The 22,536-nt window shown below is 45.0% G+C and overlaps 1 protein-coding gene across 1 annotated transcript in view; it reads left to right on the plus strand.

Annotated features, from left to right (window-relative positions):
* The window catches only part of HYDIN (HYDIN axonemal central pair apparatus protein), a 2,443,906-nt gene that overhangs the window by 1,106,433 nt on the left and 1,314,937 nt on the right, over window positions 1-22,536 (plus strand). The window contains exon 50 of the mRNA XM_030205004.1: window positions 18,015-18,145. Within this exon, the coding sequence (XP_030060864.1) occupies window positions 18,015-18,145 (131 nt within the window). The remainder of the gene's footprint in view (window positions 1-18,014; window positions 18,146-22,536) is intronic.

A 22,536-nucleotide genomic window follows, 5' to 3' on the forward strand; every position in this document is an offset into this window, starting at 1 on the left:
TGAGTACTGTATGGTACAGCTTAGAGTGTTCCTTCATGAGTGGCTTCCCTTATCCTTGAGTGCTATGTTGCATAGCTGTGAGGTTTCCTTTGTGTGGCCTTGTCTTGAGTTTTCCCTGTGTGATCTCTGTTTGAGTCCTCTCTGTGAGGTTTCTGTTTTGAGTTTGAGTGGGTTGCTCTTCTGTTTAGCTGTGACTACTAGCACAGCCCTGATCATCCTCTCTGTGTGGCACAAGTGGGCTGTTCTTCTGTTTAGCTGTGTCTCCTAGCACAGCCCTGAGCGTCCTCTCTGTTTGGTTCTGTTTGAGTGGGTGGTTCTTCTGTTAGCTGTGACTTCTATCTCAGCATTGAGCTGCTTCTCTGTGTGGCACGAGTGGACAGCTCTTCCGTTTAGCTGGGACTGCTAGCTCAGCCCTGAGCTACATCTCTGTGTGATTACTGTGTGATTACTGTTTGACTTGGTTAGAACTATTTGTTTATAGATGCAGTTCTGGCACAGCCCTGAGCATCCTCTCTGTTTGGTTCTGTTTGAGTGGGTGTTTCTTCTGTTAGCTGTGACTTCTATCTCAGCTGTGACTACTAGCTCAGTCTTGAGCTGCCTCTCTGTGTGGCATGAGTGGCAGCTCTTCCGTTTAGCTGGGACTACTAGCTCAGCCCTGAGCCTCCATCTCTGTGTGATGTCTGTTTGACTTGGTTAGGATTATTTCTTTATAGCTGTGGTTCTAAGCACAGCCCTGTGCTGCCTCTCTGTGTGGTTTTCTCATCTTTTACTTGTGGTTTCTACCATGTGAGTCTAAGTGGGGTTGTCCTTTCCCCTTCAGTTTCTTTGTTCCTGTGTGTAGGGTCTTTTGACCCCTTGTTTGTAGCTCTGTTTAGTGCAGTGTGTGTGCACTGCTTGAGTAGTACTTGCTCAAGAGACTCCGTTCTGTTTCTTTTCCCTTCCCTCTGGTATGAGTGGGTTCCAGTTCGGCCTTGCGGCCTGTATGAGTGTCCTTCCTTTGTTCCCGGTTCCTGCTTTTGTTAAGTTCGGTTCCTGGTTTTTACTTTAGCCAGGCTCTGGTTTCACCTTGTCTTGAGTGTGCTTTGTCTATTTGCCATGTCTGGTGTCTTGTTTGTATTCAGTGCCTGGTTCGCCTCTGCTCTGCGCCTCCCCAGAGGACTTGTCTGCTGCAGCCCAAGGGCTCACCATCCCGGGTTCCGTGACACAAACATACCAAATAATCAAACTAAATATTCTAAAATAATATTACCAGCCAAAACGAGCCATGGAGAACTCAATCATGCTCCCATGCCTTGCAGCGGGTAAGTCAAAAAGACAACAGCACATGCGTATGGGGCATGCCGGAAGTTCAGCCTTTAAATACACTTCCTCCTCTATACAGTAAGCCACTCAATCTCCTTATTTAAGACCATATGGGGCTACAGTATTCCAACTAAAGATCATGCGTTGCTCCTTCCTCAATAACATCAAAGGAATATTACCACCCCTCGTGGCTACTGCTTTATATTTAAATCATTTTTATTGATGAAAAACAAAAGATAGGAACAAATAGTATACAAGTTGCATTAAGACAATTATCATCATCAAATATTTTCCAACATTAACACCCCCACTATCCCCCCCACCTCCCACCCGACCCATCCTTTACCTTTCACTGATCTAATCTCAATGAGAATACATATATTTAATCTATTTTATTAACAGGATAAGCCAGATAGTCCAGCCAAGGTGTACAAAATATTTATACCATTAAACTAAAGCCAATCTGGCCCGCATCTTCTAAATGTTCCTGCAATGTATTGAACAGCTCTGAAACCCCCTCCAAAACCCATATTAAACCTACCCACCCTATCCTCTCCCCCAACCACTATACCCTATCCACCCACCCCTCCCCTTTCAGCCATATCAAAAATTCAGAATATAGCTTCTTCCTTTTGAGGGCGAGGTGAGCCATAAAGGCTCCCGTTTTTCTCGAAACCGGACCCCTGGTATATCGTCCATCGATCATATGCCACATATGTCCAATCTCATTTGATGAATCATGTAAGATCTCCATTGGATCAGTGATGGACCCTGATCAGACAGCCACATTCCCAAAATAGTAGTGAGCCCGAAAAATATGGCTGTCTGCATAAACCTTCTAAATCCCTGGGGGGGAACCGCGGTGAAGCTATACTTGTAAAAAAGTATTAGCGGGTCATAAACTAAAGTACAGCTCCACAGCCGACCCACCATCAATAAAATATTTTCCCAGAAGCGCTGAACCCGCAGGCACAACCAAAACATGTGTCCCCGCGAGGCGCGCTCACTTCCACACTTTGGACAGGCACCAGTATAAGATTCAATTATTCTAGATGCCCTCCTAGGGGATATATAGATTCGTAAAGGAACTTATATAACCTCTCTCTCTGCGGGACTGACATCCTTGTTGAATATATCTTTTTTTAAAATGCTGTACACACGTCAGCCGTCACTTCACACCCCAGATCTTCCGTCCAGCCAAGGGCCAAGCGCACACAGTCCAGCTCCGCAGTCGTATCTTTTAACTGCCGGTGGTGAAATTTTAACGGCACCGACTGCTGAGCACCCAGGGAGAACATTTCTGTGAGCACATCAGCTACATCCTCTGTCAAATCAGTCCATTGTAAAGTGGCTAAATAATGCCTTAACTGCATATAGGCATAGTGCTGGCCCTCAGCGATCCCATATTTCTCACAAAGTTCTAACAAAGGCCTCAATTGACCCTCTTCATTTATTACCTGCTCTAAATATAAAATTCCTTTTGCAGCCCAACAAGTAAATACACTGTCCCCCTGTCCCTGGGGGAACAATGAATTATTAAAAATTGGTAAAAGGGGAGTAGTTTTTGCCACAAAGTTGTGTCTCCTGCATATCCACCTCCAGGTAGCTCTCAATGAAAGTAATAAGGGGTGTCTTCTATATGCATGAGTCGGCAGTCTATTACCTGCATGCAGAAGGATAGCTACAATGAACATTTGGGAACAGAGCCGTCTCTACTTCAGTGAGAGAAAATTCCGAAGTGCCCCGAAACCAGTCATTAATGTGTCGCATCGCACAAGCGATAGTGAGGACTCTAACACTCAACATCCCATCCCCCCATACTCCTTTGGCACGCAAACCATTTTCAGATGCAATCTAGGTCGTTTACCTTGCCAAACATATGCCTGTAGGAGCCTGTTCAATTGTCTCTCTTCCCTATGTTTTAAAAACAGGGGAAGTTGTTGAAATAAATTCAACCATTTAGGGGCTAATAGCATATTAAATAGACCAATGCGACCCCACATTGAAAGTGGGAAGGCCTGCCACAAGGCCAGCATGTGCTTTGTCTGCTCTAGAAGGGGGTTAACATTGAGAGTATACAATAAAGCTAGATCTCTCGGTATATAAACCCCATACTACTGAGAGATCTCCCTTATTCCAATCCAGGCACAATCCAGTAGCGCCATTTTCCAGGACTCCTGTGAGGTCGGTCCTGTGCAAGCAGCTGTTAAAAGATATAAGCTCAATCCCTGAAGAAGCCAATGGGAGAAACGCTACGTTAGCGTTGAACTTTAAACAGAAAGGTGCTATTTACAGTTTAGATCCATCACTTCAACAACAGTGGGGATCATTCTTTGAATAAAGGATTACAGTTACTCAAGGAAGGACAGACGTATGGGCTAGCGGATTGTGATATACTTTTCGAAGACCCGCAAGGCGAACACTCATAAATCAAAGGAATTTTGAAGCAGATACCCAGAAGGATTGCTCAGAGGATCTGTTTGTACACTGAACATTGAACTTTAGATTAGAAAAGATACGTGACTCAATTGTAGGGTTATTGGAGACATTGGTGACATCGGAGTAGAGGTGTCCTTAATTAAATCACAGTTCATGTACGTATAATGTATATATTATAGGGTTATTCTGTAATAGTCAAGTTCCCTGTCCCTAACCCAAGTAACATGTGAATAGAGGTATTATAATCTAGGAGTGTGTGAGGCAGAATGGATGAATGAAATATTATCACAGGAAGGTACATGTATATCAGCCACTAGTACATTAAAAAAAAATATGGAGTACATAAATAAAGTGGTTTAAAAAGCTTAATTAAGTGAGCAGCAGTCGCGTTATTGATAGTTAGGTATATAAACTCCGAGATATTTCAAAGCCTTATCCGCTCATTTAAGTGGAAACTCCCCCTTCCAAGAGTGTCTTATAACATCATCAGTTACTAGCGTGCAGGATTTTTGTAGATTTAAGGTGAAACCCGAAATGCTCCCATACTGTCCCACTATTTCTAATACATGGTGCAATGAGATCTGGAGCCTAGACAAAACTAGCAAGATGTCATCTGCGTATGCCAGTGCCTTTACTATCTCTGTCCCAATTCTCACCCCCACGATCTCCCTCGCATTGTTCAACATTCTGATCAGTGGGGTTTTTTTGTTACATTTGTACCCCACGCTTTCCCACTCATGGCAGGCTCAATGCGGCTTACATGGGGCAATGGAGGGTTAAGTGACTTGGCCAGAGTCACAAGGAGCTGCCTGTGCCTGAAGTGGGAATCAAACTCAGTTCCTCACTTCCCCAGGACCAAAGTCCACCACCCTAACCACTAGGCCACTCCTTCACCTTTTTCGATTTGTTCTAAGGACAAATCGAAAAGGAGGGGAGACAAGGGACATTCCTGCCTTGTCCCTCTTTCTTCAAAACCCTCTGCTCTCCCTCCGTTAGCTACAATTTGTGCCCCCAACCCTGTATAAAACACTTGTAAGGCGCCCAGGAACCCCTTAGGAAAACCCAGCCACTCCAATACACAGAACAGATATTTCCATTCCACTTGATCAAAAGCCTTAGCAGCGTCTAAGCTCACTAGCATAATAGGATCCTTCCAGTACATACTCTGGGCCGTAGTTAACAGAATGCGACGAACATGAAGCACTGAGGGGCGGCCTGAGTATAAATCCAACATGAGCTGTGCTAATCAAGCCCGGGAGAAATTCAATCAGCCTATTAGCCAAAATCTTCGCCAAGATCTTTACATCAACATTAATGAGCGAGATAGGCCAATAGGAGTCTGGATCCTCCGCTTGTTTCCCAGGCTTCAAAAGCAAAGTGATCAAAGCTGTATTCTCATGCTTGGGAAACTTACCCTCCAAAATCACTGCCTGATAGTATTCAAGTAAGGGCCCAATCAAAGGGAACTGCAAAGCTCTGTAAAATTCTCCCGAGAATCCATCACCTCCCGGGGCCGAACCTAATTTCAGCCCCCTAATTATTTTCTGGAATTCCTTAGGTTGTATTGGCGTCTCCAGAAACTCCACCCCTTCCTTAGGTAGTTTTGGCATCTCAGACTTTTCCAAGAAATTAGCTACCTCCTCGTTACTCGGCGAGATTCGACTCGTATATAGGCATTGAAAATGGTCTTGTAATATTTTAAGCACCTCATCTGACCTATTCACCACTTGACCCCTAGGACTCCTGAGTGCAGTAATAGATCTATTTCTTCCTCTCAATTTAACCAACCTGGCCAGTAGGCCACCTTGGCGGTCACCGTGCCTATGTAGTCTGTACTTCTGGTAAACCATATGCCTCTTGGTCTGTTCGTGCAATAATGAATTGACTGTCACCTGTAAGGTCAAGTAGAGATCTCTATTAAATGGAGTTGGCGTGTTTATATATGTGCGCTTGGCCCCCCGCAATTTCTTAGACAGATTGAGAATGCTAGCTGCAGTTTTCCTTCGCCTTGCGGCCACATAAGAAATAATTTCCCCTCTCATTAACACCTTTGCTGTACACCAGAATAATTGGGGGATCAGTCCTATGTTGTTGGCTATGTGTCGAGAATTCCTACCACTTTTTGTGTAAATGTTCTACAAAGTCCCTATCCCTCACCAGGTAACTTGGAAATCTCCAATGTTTTATCGTCTGGAATCCCACTGGGGCTTCCAGATCAATCCACAGAGGCGCATGATCCAATATCAGCACCTGCTGAATGCGTGCCTCAGAGGCCTACAGGAACAATGGGTCAGACAAAAAGATATAGTCTAGTCTAGCCCATGATTGATGCACCCCCTTGATCTATGGGTATAATCCCTCTCTTCTGGGTGCAAGGCTGTCCATACATCAGTTATTCCGAGGGTAGTAGTAAACAATGAGAGCATCCCCTGGGTCCCCCCTCCTGTTGTCTCCTGATTCCGACTCCCCGTACAATCTACCCCAGGTTCCATCAAAGCGTTCATGCCCCCTACAATTATTAAACATTTATCTTGGTATGGGACTAGCGCCTTTAACAGATCAGGGAAGAATTTTGGCTCACTTGGGGTAGGCGCATACACTGATAATAAGAAAACCTCTCACCCTTGCAGATTCAATTAAACATTTATCTTGGTATGGGACTAGCGCCTTTAACAGATCAGGGAAGAATTTTGGCTCACTTGGGGTAGGCGCATACACTGATAATAAGAAAACCTCTCTCCCTTGCAGATTCAATTTTATCATCAAGTACCTCCCATGCTCATCTTGCAGGCTAACTTGTGAGGTATAAACTAGATTTTTCCTTAAAAGTATCGCCACTCCCCCTCTCCGTGCTCCAGAGGACACATGTACAACCTGTCCCACCCAGTTTGCCCTCAATTTCTTATGTTCTTCGTCAGAAAGTCTGGTCTCTTGAATACATGCAATATCAGCTTTAAGCCTGTTTAAATGTGCCAGTATTTTCTTACGTTTCATTGGGGAGGTAATACCCCCCACGTTCCAGGACACTATTTTACATTGCGATGTCTTCTCACTGCTTCAAAGTCCACAGCAAACTCTTTCTGTTTATCAGGTCTAGGGGCCCAGCCCCTCCTCCAGACCCACCGTGTTAAGTTCATACATCCGGCCCTGGAATACAGCCACCTCTTGATAAACACTCTGAATAAACCTTGCCCACATAATTCAGCAATTTGTCTCACATGAACCCTCAGTTTTGTCCTCGTCCCCCCCTGTCTCCCACCCTCCCCCACCCCCTCCCAACTAACCTGCCTCCCATTCTTCCCCATAACACCCTTTGCAGCCCCTTCCTTATTCCCCAAACTAACTTCCCCCCCTTGACCCTTCATCCCTATCCCCATTAGATCCCATATAGGCATCCATATTATCTGATGGACCTAACTCCATCAGAAGAGATCACGTGTGCTAGGGTCCCCGCTCCATCTTAACCAGGTTAACACTTTGCTATAACACTTCTCCAACAGATTATACCAATATACTTTTTAAACTTAATGTCCAACCAGGTTGCATGCGATCACAACATCTGCCTCCAACAGAAATACCAGGAGCCTCATGGTACCGTGCCGTTTCCTCCCAGCTCCCGATTCACAAAGTCCGTAGCCAGCTTTGTCGAGTCAAAGGTATTCCACTTTCCTTCCAGCTGGATCTTCAATAGCGCTGGATATGTCAACATAAATCTAATCTTTTTATCCGCTAGGGTGAAGCAGATTGGGTGAAAACAACGTCTTTTCTCCTGCACCCCTGCCGAATAGTCTGGAAAAATAATCGGGGCACCTTCATATTTTAGCAAGTTTCTCTTTAGTCTATAGCCTTGCAAAATCTCTTCCTTATGTATAAAATTGTGGATTTTAATAATCACCACACACGGTTTAGTTTTCCCTGCTTGCAGTCTGCTGAGCCGATGAGCATGCTCTATACAAAAGGTCCCGCTGCTGTCTGACAACGCAAATTCATTTTGCAGCCATTTTTCCAGTAGAGGACCTAAGTTTCTTTCTGCAGAGGATTCTGGAAAACCAACGATCCGTAAATTAGAGCGCCGTGCCCTATTCTTAAGGTCCTCGATTTTTCTCACCTTGCGCTTTCAATTTCAATTCCAACTCTTTAAATGAGGGTTCACTTTTATTCCATGCATCTTCCATGTCAGACATACACTTTTCAAAGTCGACCGTGCGTTTCATCACCTCTTTCAGATTGGAATCCATTTTCTCCAGCTGGCTCACCAGTGAATCAAACCTGGCTTCTATCGCGGTTCCCACTGCCGCCGTTATCTGCGCCAGCTGCTTGACCAAAAACTTAGAGGATCCCTCCGATGCTCTATCCGCCATCTTGGATTCCGTCAAGGTCAATGAGAGTTTTTCTTTTTCAGCTTTTACACTTTTCCTTGCTGTTCCCTCCGGCATTGGGACTGGTTCCATACACTTTTACCAGCTTCCCCAGCAGGAGTAGTTTATCTTTAAATCAGTTAGCAAGCCATGATACAACACAAACGGAGCGGGGACCCCGGAGCTCAGCTAAATCGCAGCTGCTGCTCTCAACGCATCACGTGACCTCCCTCTGGCAACTACTTTATATAATACCACAAATCTTAAATCTTGGACCAAATGGCCCACCTGCAGCCAGTGGGATACAAGGGAAGCTTCTGTGCGTTGTAAACATAAATTACTTAAATTTTGAGCTATCTGAAACTTAACCTTCAGTGTGGTCTGTCCAATGTACCACAGTCCACATGGGCAACATATCCCATATACACACTGGGTCATATTACAATTTGGTATGCATGTGTAATTTGAACATTTGACTATGTGAATGTGGTATCATGATTTCTTTCACCTGCAGGGCATATTGGCAATATATACACTGATGACATGCAAAATGTCCCCTATCTGCCTCCTCAGACTTAATATGAACAAAATCCTTCACTCCACCAGTAAAAAGCCTCTCACCCAAATTCCTACCTCTGGTGAAAGCAAACATAGGCATATTCTGAAATGGTGTGTGAATAGCCAACATTGCCCAATGTTTCTTGATTTATTTATTTTTTTTTTTACATTTGTACCCCGCACTTTCCCACTCATGGCAGGCTCAATGAGGCAGGCGATGGAGGGTTAAGTGACTTGCCCAGAGTCACAAGGAGCTGCCTGTGCCGGGAATCGAACTCAGTTCCCCAGGACCAAAGTCCACCACCCTAACCACTGGGCCACTCCTAATTTGCACTACCAGTTTGGACGCATGGGTATAGGGCAACACACACGAAAAACACGAAGTTTACCTCAACGGGGTTGGCTGACAAAGCCATTCCCTTTGGACATTATATGCTCTTTTGACCTCCCTACGTAACTCCTTTGATGGGAATAATATCTCAATAGTAGAGGATATCTCCAGCCCCCTTGATTTTAGTGATGGCATGCATAATCTGGCGCTTTCTAATATGCTGGGTTAGCATTCTGCCCGCCTTGTTACTAAATTCATAGAAGTATTGCTGGACCAAGCATCTATGAAATTCTATTCGGTCCACCTAAGCCTGTGCAGTTCTATTCTACAAGCTAGTAGCTGTGTTAAAATGGTTGGGTCTCCCCCCTCTTGGTGTAGAGTTTCTAGACGCACTAACTGAGAATGAAGTTCTAATTCTTTCTTTCCCCACTCCCACTTCCTTCTCACGCCCCACTTAATGAGGCATCCACATACCACCACTTTAAGAGCATCCCAAAGCATCCAGTCAGATACTTCACCCGTCTCATTCAACTCCATGTAAGTTCTGATAACCTCTCGTATCTCTACACAAACCTCTGTATCCCCCACCACGGACTCATTTAATCTCCAAAAAGTGTGACATTTTTCACCATTCAAATCTCGCAACTGAGTCTAAACTGGAGCATGATCAGAAGCATGTATATTCTCAATATGGAGTGGAGGACTGGCCTAGTGGTTAGAGTGGTGGACTTTGGTCCTGGGGAACTGGGTTCAATTCCCACTGCAGGCACAGGCAGCTCCTTGTGACTCTGGGCAAGCCACTTAACCCTCCATTGCCCCAGGTACAAATAAGTACCTAAGCTGCATTGAGCCTGCCATGAGTGGGAAAGCGTGGGGTACAAATTAAAAAAAAAATATGAGTGTCCTGCATCTGATCCCACAAAGCCCGACTATACCAAATCATATCTATTCTTGTACAGGTCTGTTGTGCATGGGAATAGAAAGACTAAGAGGTTAGGGCTTTTCAGCTTGGAAAAGAGACGGATGAGGGGCGATATGATTGAGGTCTATAAAATCCTGAGTGGTGTAAACAAGTAGAAGTAAATCCATTTTTTACTCATTACAAAAGTACAAAGACTAGGGGACACTCAAGGAAAATACCTGGAAATACTTTTGAAACAATTAGGAGGAAATATTACAAATAGTTAAGCTCTGGAACTCTTTGCCAGAGGATATTGTAACAGTGGTTAGTGTATCTGGGTTTATAAAAAGTTTTGACAAATTTCTGGAGGAAAAGTCCATAGTCTGCTATTGAGACAGACATGGGAAGCAACTGTTTGCCCGGGGATTTGTTGTATGGCGTGTTGCCATGATTTGGGTTTCTGCCAGTTACTTCTGCCCTGGCTTGGCCACTGTTTGGAAAACAGGATTCTAGGCTAGATGGGCCATTGGTCTGACCCTGTATGGCTACTCTTTGTTGGCCCAGATGTTGCAATCTCCACATATCTAGCAAATCTAAACCTTTAACCAACTGCATAAATTTCTCTTGGTGAGCCAAACTTCCCTCACCCCCTCCCTTAGAATGGTCGAAAGTTGTTTGTGATAGATTGAAGTCTCCTCCCATGACCACGTGCCCTGAAGCAAAATGAGAAAGGTCTTCTTGCAAGGAGGCAAAGAATTCCCCCTGACCTACATTTGGGGCATACAGATTAATAAAAGTTACTGGATGCTCATAGAGACTTCCCCTAAACACCAAACATCTCCCTAAATTATCTGTAAAAATATTCTCTTTAATGAAAGTTACACCTTTTTTGATGTATATCACTTAAACCCCAGTTTTACCCCCTCTGGGATCAGCATATGTATAACACCCACTATAATCTCTATGGCAAAATAATAAAACATCCTTTTTTATATATATGTGTTTCCTGAAGCTTGATGACATCCCACTGAAGACTTTTCAGCTCTCTAAAAATAATACTTCACTTTCCTGGGTCATTTAAACCATTAACATTCCATGAACCTACCTGTAAACCCAACCTGTCACCCCCTCCCCTCCCCTCCCCTCCTCCTCCAACCCCATTCCCCCTAACTAACTGCCCATCTCCCCCACCAGCCAGTATTCTCCCTAAGGAAGTATGTTATAAACCCCCTAGTCGTGGAGCAGGTACATAAGTACATAAGTACATAAGTAGTGCCATACTGGGAAAGACCAAAGGTCCATCTAGCCCAGCATCCTGTCACCGACAGTGGCCAATCCAGGTCAAGGGCACCTGGCACGCTCCCTAAACGTAAAAACATTCCAGACAAGTTATACCTAAAAATGCGGAATTTTTCTAAGTCCATTTAATAGCGGTCTATGGACTTGTCCTTTAGGAATCTATCTAACCCCTTTTTAAACTCCGTCAAGCTAACCGCCCGTACCACGTTCTCCGGCAACGAATTCCAGAGTCTAATTACACGTTGGGTGAAGAAAAATTTTCTCCGATTCGTTTTAAATTTACCACACTGTAGCTTCAACTCATGCCCTCTAGTCCTAGTATTTTTGGATAGCGTGAACAGTCGCTTCACATCTACCCGATCCATTCCACTCATTATTTTATACACTTCTATCATATCTCCCCTCAGCCGTCTCTTCTCCAAGCTGAAAAGCCCTAGCCTTCTCAGCCTCTCTTCATAGGAAAGTCGTCCCATCCCCACTATCATTTTCGTCGCCCTTCGCTGTACCTTTTCCAATTCTACTATATCTTTTTTGAGATACGGAGACCAGTACTGAACACAATACTCCAGGTGCGGTCGCACCATGGAGCGATACAACGGCATTATAACATCCGCACACCTGGACTCCATACCCTTCCTAATAACACCCAACATTCTATTCGCTTTCCTAGCCGCAGCAGCACACTGAGCAGAAGGTTTCAGCGTATCATCGACGACGACACCCAGATCCCTTTCTTGATCCGTAACTCCTAACGTGGAACCTTGCAAGACGTAGCTATAATTCGGGTTCCTCTTACCCACATGCATCACTTTGCACTTGTCAACATTGAACTTCATCTGCCACTTGCACGCCCATTCTCCCAGTCTCGCAAGGTAAATTACAATAATTAAATAAATAAATAAATATATATGAATGTCACAGTTTCAAATAGGGTTCCCAAATAAACTCCACACAACCAAGGGATTTAACAAGAAAAGAAATACTAAAGGTTTATTAAATGATACAATAAATAGAAACACTTGTTGGTTATGTTCCTAAATATTGGTACCAATTGTTAAGCTTTGATGGTATTAAATAAAGCTAGTGCAAGGTGTTAAATACTTTGTGGTAAGTTAGAAAGGAAATAAAGACAATAACATGTTCAAAATTTCAATCACAATTAACAAGACCCCAACCCCACTTCTGCAATAACACAAAACATCCCAAACATGTATACAGCTCTAATTATTGCACTCAGATCTGATATATATATATATATATTTTCAGTTGGTGTGCACACAATAATGTTACTGGTATATCAAAATCTTCGCTAGCATCGCTGCTTTCTTGCGTTGGGTACCTTGGTCTTCTCCACATCCATGTCTCCTCAGTTGGCGAGGTCAGCTCACTGGCTCAGGAACTCCAGGGTACCTACTGCTCTGACAAAAAAAAAAACTCAAAAAAGGAAAACCCTGACTTTCTGTGGAACTTGTGGACTAACTAGATTCAAATAAAAAGATATGCAGGGGAAATTCCGATCTCAACCGCCCAAAACATGACCCCTTTTTTTGTTCTGCTATACCACTACCCTATAATCACACTGGTGGACTGCTAGACTAAATCCCATAAAGGCAGGCAGACTCTTAAATGCAGATGCTCCCAGTGCTCAAGGGCAGGCTTAGGCTGGACAGTGTTTCTTCCCAGGACAGGCTTCTGTCTGTATTTTTCCTGAGGCAAGCACTCAAAGAAAAAGTTCCTTTTTAGTCTGGGCACTCAGTGCAAAGGGGGGGGGGGGGGCTGTCTCTCTGTCTTTTCTTGTGGGGCTCCTTCCCTCTCCGGATAAGCCTCTTCTTTACAGGACAGACAGTCTCACGGCCGGCTTTCTCCTCTCTGGTCAGGCAAACACTCACACAGAGGGATGCGCTGGGGGGACTTCTGGGATTCAGGGACCTCACCAAGCTGCTCTCTCTTCAGCTCTGCACTGCTCCCAACACACTCCAGACCCCCTTCTCCTCCCCCTCTGCTACTCTCTCTGCCTGAGTGCCCGTATTTTTTTAGGACTCACTAGCTCTCTCTTCATCTGGAGCTCATCAGTGGGTCCTCTATCAGCCTACAGCTGCCTCTTCTTGTCTTGATTGGATCTTATCCTCATCCAGCCTGCCTGAGCATGCCCCTCTCTGCCTGAGTCCGATTTCTTCTCTCAGGCCATGCTTGCAGCTTCCATTGTTTCTCGTCTTCTCTTTCTTCTCTGGCTGCCTGTGGACACTAAAACTTCTCTGTTCCACCCCCCTGTCCCCTGGATTGGCTTGAAATTTGCGCCAATCTAAGGGTCAGACTGCTCCCTGCTACTTCATAGGTCCAAATTCGTGCCCTTTAGCAGATCCTGGCTCCTATTGGATGTCTTCCACACTGTCCCTCCTCTAGCTCTCAGCTTACGCTGGGCTCTCAGACAACCAATCGGAAGGCTTGTAACAGGTTTCCCTGCCCCTTCCACACAGATTCAACCTCGTGAAACTTTAATAGCAAGCTCCTTTGTCTGACTCACCAAATCCCCACACCCTCTTACTGCTTCAGAGTGTCTGTGAAAGCGTTTTAAAACCCTTTAAAAATTTTAACTAAAAGGTGTCAGTGTTGAGCTGCCCTGAGACCTCTGTACCTCCCTGTCCTCTGCAGGATGCCCCCCTCCCTGGAGGAAAAAATGGGGGGGGGGGGGACAAGGTAAAGGCTTCTTTTTTTTTTCTATATTTACATGTGTCACCGCCGGAAAAGGTCATACAAACATACTCTATATAAGCTCATAACCCCCTTTCAGTCTTAACAAAATAATTAGTTTAATAATTGAACTACGTCTATCAACCCCACACTCAAAAGTCCCCCCCACCCCCAGCTAAGCATCCAACTCACCCGTCACACACACGCAATCTTCTTAGAGATCAGTCCCAAAAATGACTGTACACACTGTCCATTTACTGAACTCCTCTACGGAAAGACATAATATTCAGAGAATGAAAGTCAATCCAAAGCAGAGTGCAAATTAAGTTACTGTGCCCATCTCGGACTGTGACACTGATACATGGTGCCGTCTGCCCGAATGAACTCTCTGCCAGGTAGATTTCTGTGTAGTAGGCGGCATCGATGTGCTTCCTTTAGTCACCTGGACCGGCAAATCCAAGCAGCCCAATTCTGATAGGGCCTTCCAAGCCTCAGCTGTAGTTTAGACCTTTCGTGTTTGGCCTCCTACAGTAAATAATAAACCAAATGGGCAAAGCCACCAGTATCTCTGTTGGAATTCCCTCCAGTGTTGAAATGTTGCCTTAGCCAAATCTTGAAACACCATCACTTTACACTTTACACTTGTTCCAGGTGAGGTCACCTAGATTTCTGGCTTTTCTCCGTATAATTTTCTTAAAGGAAAAATCATGAAAACATGCAATGATATCACAAGGCATATCCCTCCCTCTGAGGCCCCAAACTTCTGTGGGCTCTGTCAAATTTTATAATGGCTGTCCCAGAGTCGTCCAATGTACCCTCACCTGGAGCCAGAAGAAAATCACATATCTCCTTAACTACCTGGGCACTGTCCTTGTATTTATCCTCCTCAGGTATTCCCTTAAAATGTAAGTTACATTGTCGAGACCTATTCTCCAGGTCCTCCATCACCACTTTTAAATCTGTTCCTTACCTGTCTCTCCATTTTAAGTTCCATCCTTAACTCCTGTAGATCTCCGTCCAGACCGTCCATCCTCTCTTCCTTTGCTCCAGGCGATTACCGATCTTTCTCACTTCAGTCCACAGTTCCAAAACAGCTGACTGTATATCCTTCCGAACCGCTAACATTTCTGCTTTCAGCTCTTCAAACCAGCGGGTCATATTACTTCTTGTGAGGTCTCTGTTGCTCTCAGCGAACTCCACGTGGTCTGGATCCGAGTCCTTATTTACCTCCACCATCTTGTTACGGAGTGCCACAACTTTCTGCAGCGTTCCCAAACTGCTAGCTTGCTTCTCTGTGGTGTATTTAAACTTATCAAGCTTTTTCCTTGCGGCCATCGCTTATAGGGCATCAAGGCTGAGTGTGAAGGATAATCCACCTTTAATTACAGGCATATCTTTTTTTATTTCTCCTCCCACTCCGACAGAGCTAAGGAATCAAGCTGACATTTCTCAACACTGACATCACTTCCTCCCCTATAGTTGCTATTCTATAAAGATGTTTTCGTAAATTTTTCTGCACTGATCTGAAAAGGGGGCATGTCCATGGAAGGGGCATGGATGAGTCAGGGGCATTTCTAGCATTAACAGAGCGTCCCACAACATATAACTAGGAAAGTTCAAAATCAAACATTCTAAGGTAAATGGGAGGAAAAAGCCTCAAGGTGCTCAGATCTACAGAGCTACTACTGATCCTATAGACCTATTTCACAGTCTTAAAAGGATCTATTCCTCATCATGGGCAAAAAACCTTCCCAATACCTTAAATGTTTGAATAATGGGAAAACTCCGTACCAAAACTATATCATTAATGTCAGAATCCTGGTGCTGGTTGCTGCTAAGTATTGCTAGTATCTTCACCATAAGGATCAAAAATAAGCAGGGCTTTTTTGAGGGGGTACTTGGGGTACTGAGTACCGGCACCTTTTCCATTGTCTGCTAAAATTGACCCATGGCCCCCAAGTTTTAATGATAGAGCTCAGGCTCTACACACCAATTCTGTCCTGTAATAGATTCTGTGACTGGTTGCAGGGGGCCTGGCTATTATGGGGTAGGTCCCTCAGTGATCACTCCACTCCTGAAGGGTGGCCTAACATTTGAGTACAGGCACCTTTTTTGCAAGAAAAAACACACTGAAAATAAGTAAGAACAAAAATATCACTTAACTCTCAATCAGTCGCTCATCTGTGCAGTCTTGCACTCCTACTTAAAAGCCATCCGTTTCGCTGATGCTACTGTGGCTTTTGCTGCTTTAGGGTCCACTTGGAAAGCGGCTGTGAAAAAAGGAGAAGAGAGATGACACTTGATGTAACTATAAAGTTAACGCCAGCAAAACTTCAAAAACTGTCACTTTTCCTTACTTAAACAATGGCTTTTCCAGCCTGGCTGACCGTCAACACTGAATACCTGAAAATGGCGATTTAAATCGTTTGTATCCATGATGTCAGACGCCCAGATTTGCAGAAACCAATGAAAAAATGAGACCGCTGAAGAGAGGAGGAGATTATAGGAGATTACTCCTACAGAAAGAACAGAGGTGGATTTTTCACCTGGATACTTTGGAGCCAAAAGGGTTAAATTCACGTATCGAGTAGAGCCATTTCCTTTGAAAGAGTATTTTTTTTGACAGGTCTCATTTTTTCAGGGCTAAAAGTTAGACATTTTGTCTAGACCTGGTTCAATCATGACTAAGTTATAGAAAGGGGCCCTAAATGACCAGGTGACCACTGGAGAGATTAAGGCACCTAAATGACCAGATGACCACTGGAGAGATTAAGGCATGACCCCCCCCTTACTCCCCCAGTGGTTACTGACCCCCTGTCACCCCCCCCCCCCCCCCCCAAGGATGTGAAAGAAATAGTATATACCAGCCTCTGACAGCTTCAGATGTTATGGCCAGTCCTATTAGAGCAGCAAGCAGGTCTCTGGAGTGGTTGGTGCAGTGCACTGTACAGAAGGGGACCTGGGCCCATATCCCAGTATATCTGTTACACTCGTGCTGGAAAGTGAGCCCTCTAAAACCCACACAAAGCCTATTGTGCCCACAAATAGGTGCCCACCTGCAGACATAAGGGCTATTGTAGTGGTGTATAGTTATTTATTTATTGCATTTGTATCCCACATTTTCCCACCTCTTTGCAGGCTTAATGTGGCTTACAATACATCATGAATGGTGGAAATATATTAGAAAATAGACATTTAGTGTTACAGAAGGATCTTAGGCAACATGATAATGATAAAACGTGATAATAGTATAACGAGCAGATAATGTAAGACAGTTCTGAATATATGTGGAGGAATTGCATATATTCACATTGATAGATCTTTGTGGTATGCCTTGTTGAAGAGATAGGTCTTCAGTAGTTTGCGGAAGTTCGTTAGTTCGCGGCAATGCGCTTCATAACTGTGTGCTCAAGCAGGTAAAGTTTGATGCGTGCATTAGTTTGTATTTTAGACCTTTGCAGTTAGGGAAGTGCAGATTAAGGAATGTGCGGGATGATTTTTTGGCATTTCTGGGTGGTAAGTTGGTACAATAAGTTTTGGGTGGGTTTTGGAGTGCTCACCATACAGTATAAGGGGCTAATGGCGAGATGTGTAACTGGGACCTTTTATGTGAAGTCCACTGCGGTGCCCCTAGGGTGCTCCACTGCTCTGCTGGGATGCCTGTGAGGCCTGTCTGCTTAGAATGCTGCCCCTCCCCATATGTCCCAATGGCTTGTTTTTGTGCATTTCTCCCTTGGACATTTTTTTTCAAAAATGGTCACAAAAGAAAAATGCACTGAGCACAAAACATCTATAAAACATCTACAAAATGCGCGCACCTGTCCTTCATTCGTTCCATGCTCCCTGTGCCCCGGAACAGGAAGTAACCTGTTCCGGGGCAAAGGGAGCATGGAGCGAACGAAGGACAAGCGCGCGCAGCACCCCCCAGCGGCGTGCACCCAGGGCGGACCGCACACACCGCCCCCCCCCCCCCCCCCCAGGAACTCCACTGCGGGAATTAAAAGGATCCCATAGTGAGGTATCTTAGAAAAGTGCCATTTTCTTTCTTTGTAAAGATAATTTAATTGCTGTACTGACAGGCAGAATCTTTGAGTAACAAATGCTCACATCTATTAATTGTATCTTGCTTTCATAGAAAACAAGAAATATAAGACATTCCTGGATGAGGCCAAACGAAATCTGCAGAGGGAGAATAAAATGGAGGAGTCCTTAAGCCGTCCAATGACAAATGCAGGGGAGGCAAATGTGGATGACTTCTTTATAAATGTAAGGCTAAGTGCTTCCTACTTACATATGCATAGTGGGCTATGGTTGTGTGAGCCAAAAATTGTTTAATGTTTGTTTTTTATCTGACTGTAAATCTGTTTGTATGTTAACAAATGGAGCATTGGGTATGATTTCATCAAAGACATAGAAATAAAGCAAAGGAATGGGCCAAACGCAGTCTAACATTTTGTACATATAGCCCAGTGACAAAAAGAAAATATATAGAGAGCATTAGCCCAGTCACAAAAAATGTATGTATAGAGCATACATAATTGTACTTCTGTTATGAATTTTTATGTTTTAAGATGCTACTGAAAGAGAATTGCAAGGCACAAATTGTTAATTTGACTTTCTGATGCAAAATTTAACTACAAACATATCAAATTCCAAATTCTTGCAGGATCAGATACTCTCACAGATAGTTATTAGTGCTTCTTTCCTATACATTTAGTTAAGTATGTAAAACATAGTAATCTGACAACCACTGATACTATGGACCTAATTTTATAACAGGACACCTATGTAACAAGTCCAAAAAAATACCTATTTTAAACCTAAAAGGTAACAAAGGTGCCTATCCTGCTTATTTTCGAAGGAGAAGGATGGCCATCTTCCGACACAAATCGGGAGATGGCCGGCCTTCTAAGGCTGGCCAAATCGGTCTAATCGAAAGCCGATTTTGGCCAGCTTCAACTGCTTTCTGTCGCAGGGCCGGCCAAAGTTCAAGGGGGCGTGTCAGCAGTGTACCGAAGGCAGGACGGGGGCGTGGTTAAGAGATGGCCGGCCTCAGCCGATAATGGAAAAAAGAAGGCTGGCCCTGACGAGCATTTGGCCGACTTTACTTGGTCCCTTTTTGTTCACGACCAAGCCTTGAAAAGGTGCCCAAACTGACCAGATGACCACTGGAGGGAATCGGGGATCACCTCCCCAGTGGTCACCAACCCCCCCCCCCCCACCCCAAAAAAAAAAAAGCATTTTTTTGCCAGCCTCTATGCCAGTCTCAAATGTCATTCCCAGCTCCATCACAGCACTATGCAGGTCCCTGGAGCAGTTTTTAGTGGGTACTCCAGTGCACTTCAGGCAGGCGGACAAAGGCCCACTTCCCCTACCTGTTACACTTGTGGTGGTAAATGGGATCCCTCTAAAACCCACCCGAAACCCACTGTACCCACATCTAGGTGCCCCCGTTACCCTTTAAGGGCTATGGTAGTGTTGTACAGTTGTGGGTAGTGGGTTTTGGGGGGCTCAGCACCCAAGGTAAGGGAGCTATGCACATGGGAGCAGTGCCCCCTAGGGTGCCCGGTTGGTGTCCTGGCATGTGAGGGGGACCAGTGCACTACAAATGCTGGCTCCTCCCATGACCAAATGACTTAGATTTGGCCGGTTTTGAGATGGCCGCCATTAGTTTCCATCATCGGCGAAAACCAGTCGGCCATCTCTAAGGGCGGCCCAAATGTTGAGATTTGGCCGGCGCCAACCGTATTATCGTAACGGAAGATGGCCACCCATCTTGTTTCGATAATACTGTTGGGTACGCCGCTTTATGGGGCCGTCATTAGAGATGGGCGCCCTCATAGATGGGCGCCCCCATTCGATTATGCCCCTCCATGTGCTTTTCTCAGATAGGCACCCAGAATGAGCCCCAGTAGTATGCAAATACTGATGCACACATTATACCTGCTCTAAAGTTAGTATAAATGTATGCATGCACTCCAAGAGGCAATTCTACAACTGGGCATCTCCATTTAAACACATTGAGGACACACGGTAGGAACTTGTTCTACAACAGCACCTGGGCACCCAGGTTCTTCCATTATAGAATACTAGTGTAATTTGGTATCGGCACACCTAACATTTTTGCACCCACAGAAGAAGGGGTGTGCATATACTATTGTATTATGTAAGTTACGGGTGTAAGTGGGAGCCCTGCCTATGTTGTACCCATACTGTCCTCATGAGTATGCCCCCCTTGCATTTACACACTGGTGCATATATGCACTAGGCACTATTCTATAAAGTAGTGCCTAATTGAAAGGAGGTACACATAAATTATAGAATACTATAAACTACATGTGTCACTTGGCATACCTAGACTAAATATGCTGTAATATAAATTGAGCTACCACCCTCATAAAACAGAAAGATACTTTTCTTTGTACTTTTTTCGTTTTCCTTTTCTGTTTTTAACAGAGTGCCCTCAGTCACTTCATTGGCTTCCGATCAGGTACCGCATTCAATTCAAGCTTCTGCTACTAACCTACAAATGTACTCGATCTGCAGCCCCTCCTTACCTCTCAACCCTCATCTCCCCTTACGTTCCTACCCGTAACCTCCGCTCTCAAGACAAATCCCTCCTTTCAGTACCCTTCTCCACCACCGCCAACTCCAGGCTCCGCCCTTTCTGCCTCGCCTCACCCCACGCGTGGAACAAACTCCCCGAGCCCATACGCCAGGCCCCCTCCCTGCCCATCTTCAAATCCCTGCTTAAAGCCCACCTCTTCAATGTCGCCTTCGGCACCTAACCTCTACACCTCTACCCAGGAAATCTTCACTGCCCCAACTTGACATTTCGTTCTTTAGATTGTAAGCTCCTTTGAGCAGGGACCGTCCTTCTTTGTGCATTTTGTACAGCGCTGCGTAACCCTAGTAGCGCTCTAGAAATGTTAAGTAGTAGTAGTAGTAGTATACAACCACTATTCAAGGCAATACATTCCTTTGCCGAGTGGAATAGCACTTTCTTTCATCGGGCCACTCTTAAATTATTTGTGTGTGCTGTAGCCAATAATATAGTGCTAAAACGAATAAATAACTCAAAATGTGAACTTATCTCTTAACGTTGTAGCGATGTGCACTGTTTCTCAACTTATCGCTTCACTCTCATCGGCCCTTGCTCTGGCCGAATCTGTATTCCCCTGAACACGCCTGAACAGAAAAGGAAAATGAAAAAAAGTACAAAGAAAAGTATCTTTGTGTTTTATGAGGGTGGTAGCTCAGTTTATATCACATCATATTTAGTCTTGGTTCCAGTATTATATCATATCATCATTTACCAAAGACTGGGGGATTTGATTTCATATATTTCCATACTTGTTATACCTAGGCATGCCAACTTATGTCTGTCTTTGACATGGTGTAAGAGGGCAGGCCTATACATGGGCGCTCCAGTGCTGACCTAACACAAGTATTCTGTAATGGAATCTTGGCGCCAAGATACCACTATAGAATTGGTGCTAAGTATATTGCATTGGGGCGCCTAGACAGAGGCAAGAATCACCTCCTGTGAAAGTTAAGTGGACTGTTACTGCTCCCCTGGATCGTCTGTTGTAGATCACTCCATAGCCTTGCTACTTTGTCATGATCTCGGGGAGTAATCATACTTTGTAGGTATTTATGATAAAATGACATGGAAACTTTATTCTGAGATTCTAAACGCAATGCAAAGTTTAAGGTTTCATGAATATCTTCAGTGAATTTAACAGAGTCCAAGCCTGCCACCTAGTGCTCAAGTTGCAGATATGTAAAACTATATTTCTCCGAGGACAAGCAGGCTGCTTGTTCTCACTGATGGGTGACGTCCACGGCAGCCCCTCCAATCGGAAACTTCACTAGCAAAGTCCTTTGCTAGCCCGCGCGCACCGCGCATGCGCGGCCGTCTTCCCGCCCGAAACCGGCTCGAGCCGGCCAGTCTTCTTTTGTCCGCACTCGGTACGGTCGTGTTTTCGCCGTGTCGAGCCCCGGAAAGTCGACCTCGCGCGTCCAAATTATTTTTGAGCGTGTTTTTTCCTTCGGGAAAGCTTTGTTTAAGTCGGGAAGTGCTCCGGAAACCCTCCGCCGGGTTTCGTGTCAATCCTCCCCGTACTTCCAGCTTTTTGCCCCGGTAAGTTTTCTTTCGTCGTCGGGGTAGGCCTCTTTTCGGCCTCGGTCGAGATTTTTCTCCCTCTAAATTTTTGGTGCTTCAAATTTCGCCATTTCGGCTTTTGATTTCGCCGGCGTGATTTTTCCGCCCATGACATCGAAGCCTTCCAGCGGCTTCAAGAAGTGCACCCAGTGCGCCCGGGTTATCTCGCTCACTGATCGACACTCGTCGTGTCTTCAGTGTCTGGGGGCCGAGCACCGCCCTCAGAACTGCAGTCTGTGTTCCCTGCTTCAAAGGCGGACTCAGGTAGCGAGACTAGCCCAGTGGAACGTGTTGTTCTCGGGCTCTTCGTCGGCATCGGCACCGGGATCTTCGAGTGCATCGACGTCGTCAGCGTCCAGACCATCTTCCTCGGCCGCCCTTGCATCGAGTGCATCGAGGTATCGGGCCTCTGCATCGGCGCCGAGACATCGGATAGCTGCATCGACGTCGGTGGTACCGGGACCTCGTCTCCTGATGTCGTCGGACGGTGGTG

This window comes from Microcaecilia unicolor, chromosome 5 (assembly GCF_901765095.1).
Source record: "Microcaecilia unicolor chromosome 5, aMicUni1.1, whole genome shotgun sequence".
NCBI classification, from domain to species: domain Eukaryota; kingdom Metazoa; phylum Chordata; class Amphibia; order Gymnophiona; family Siphonopidae; genus Microcaecilia; species Microcaecilia unicolor.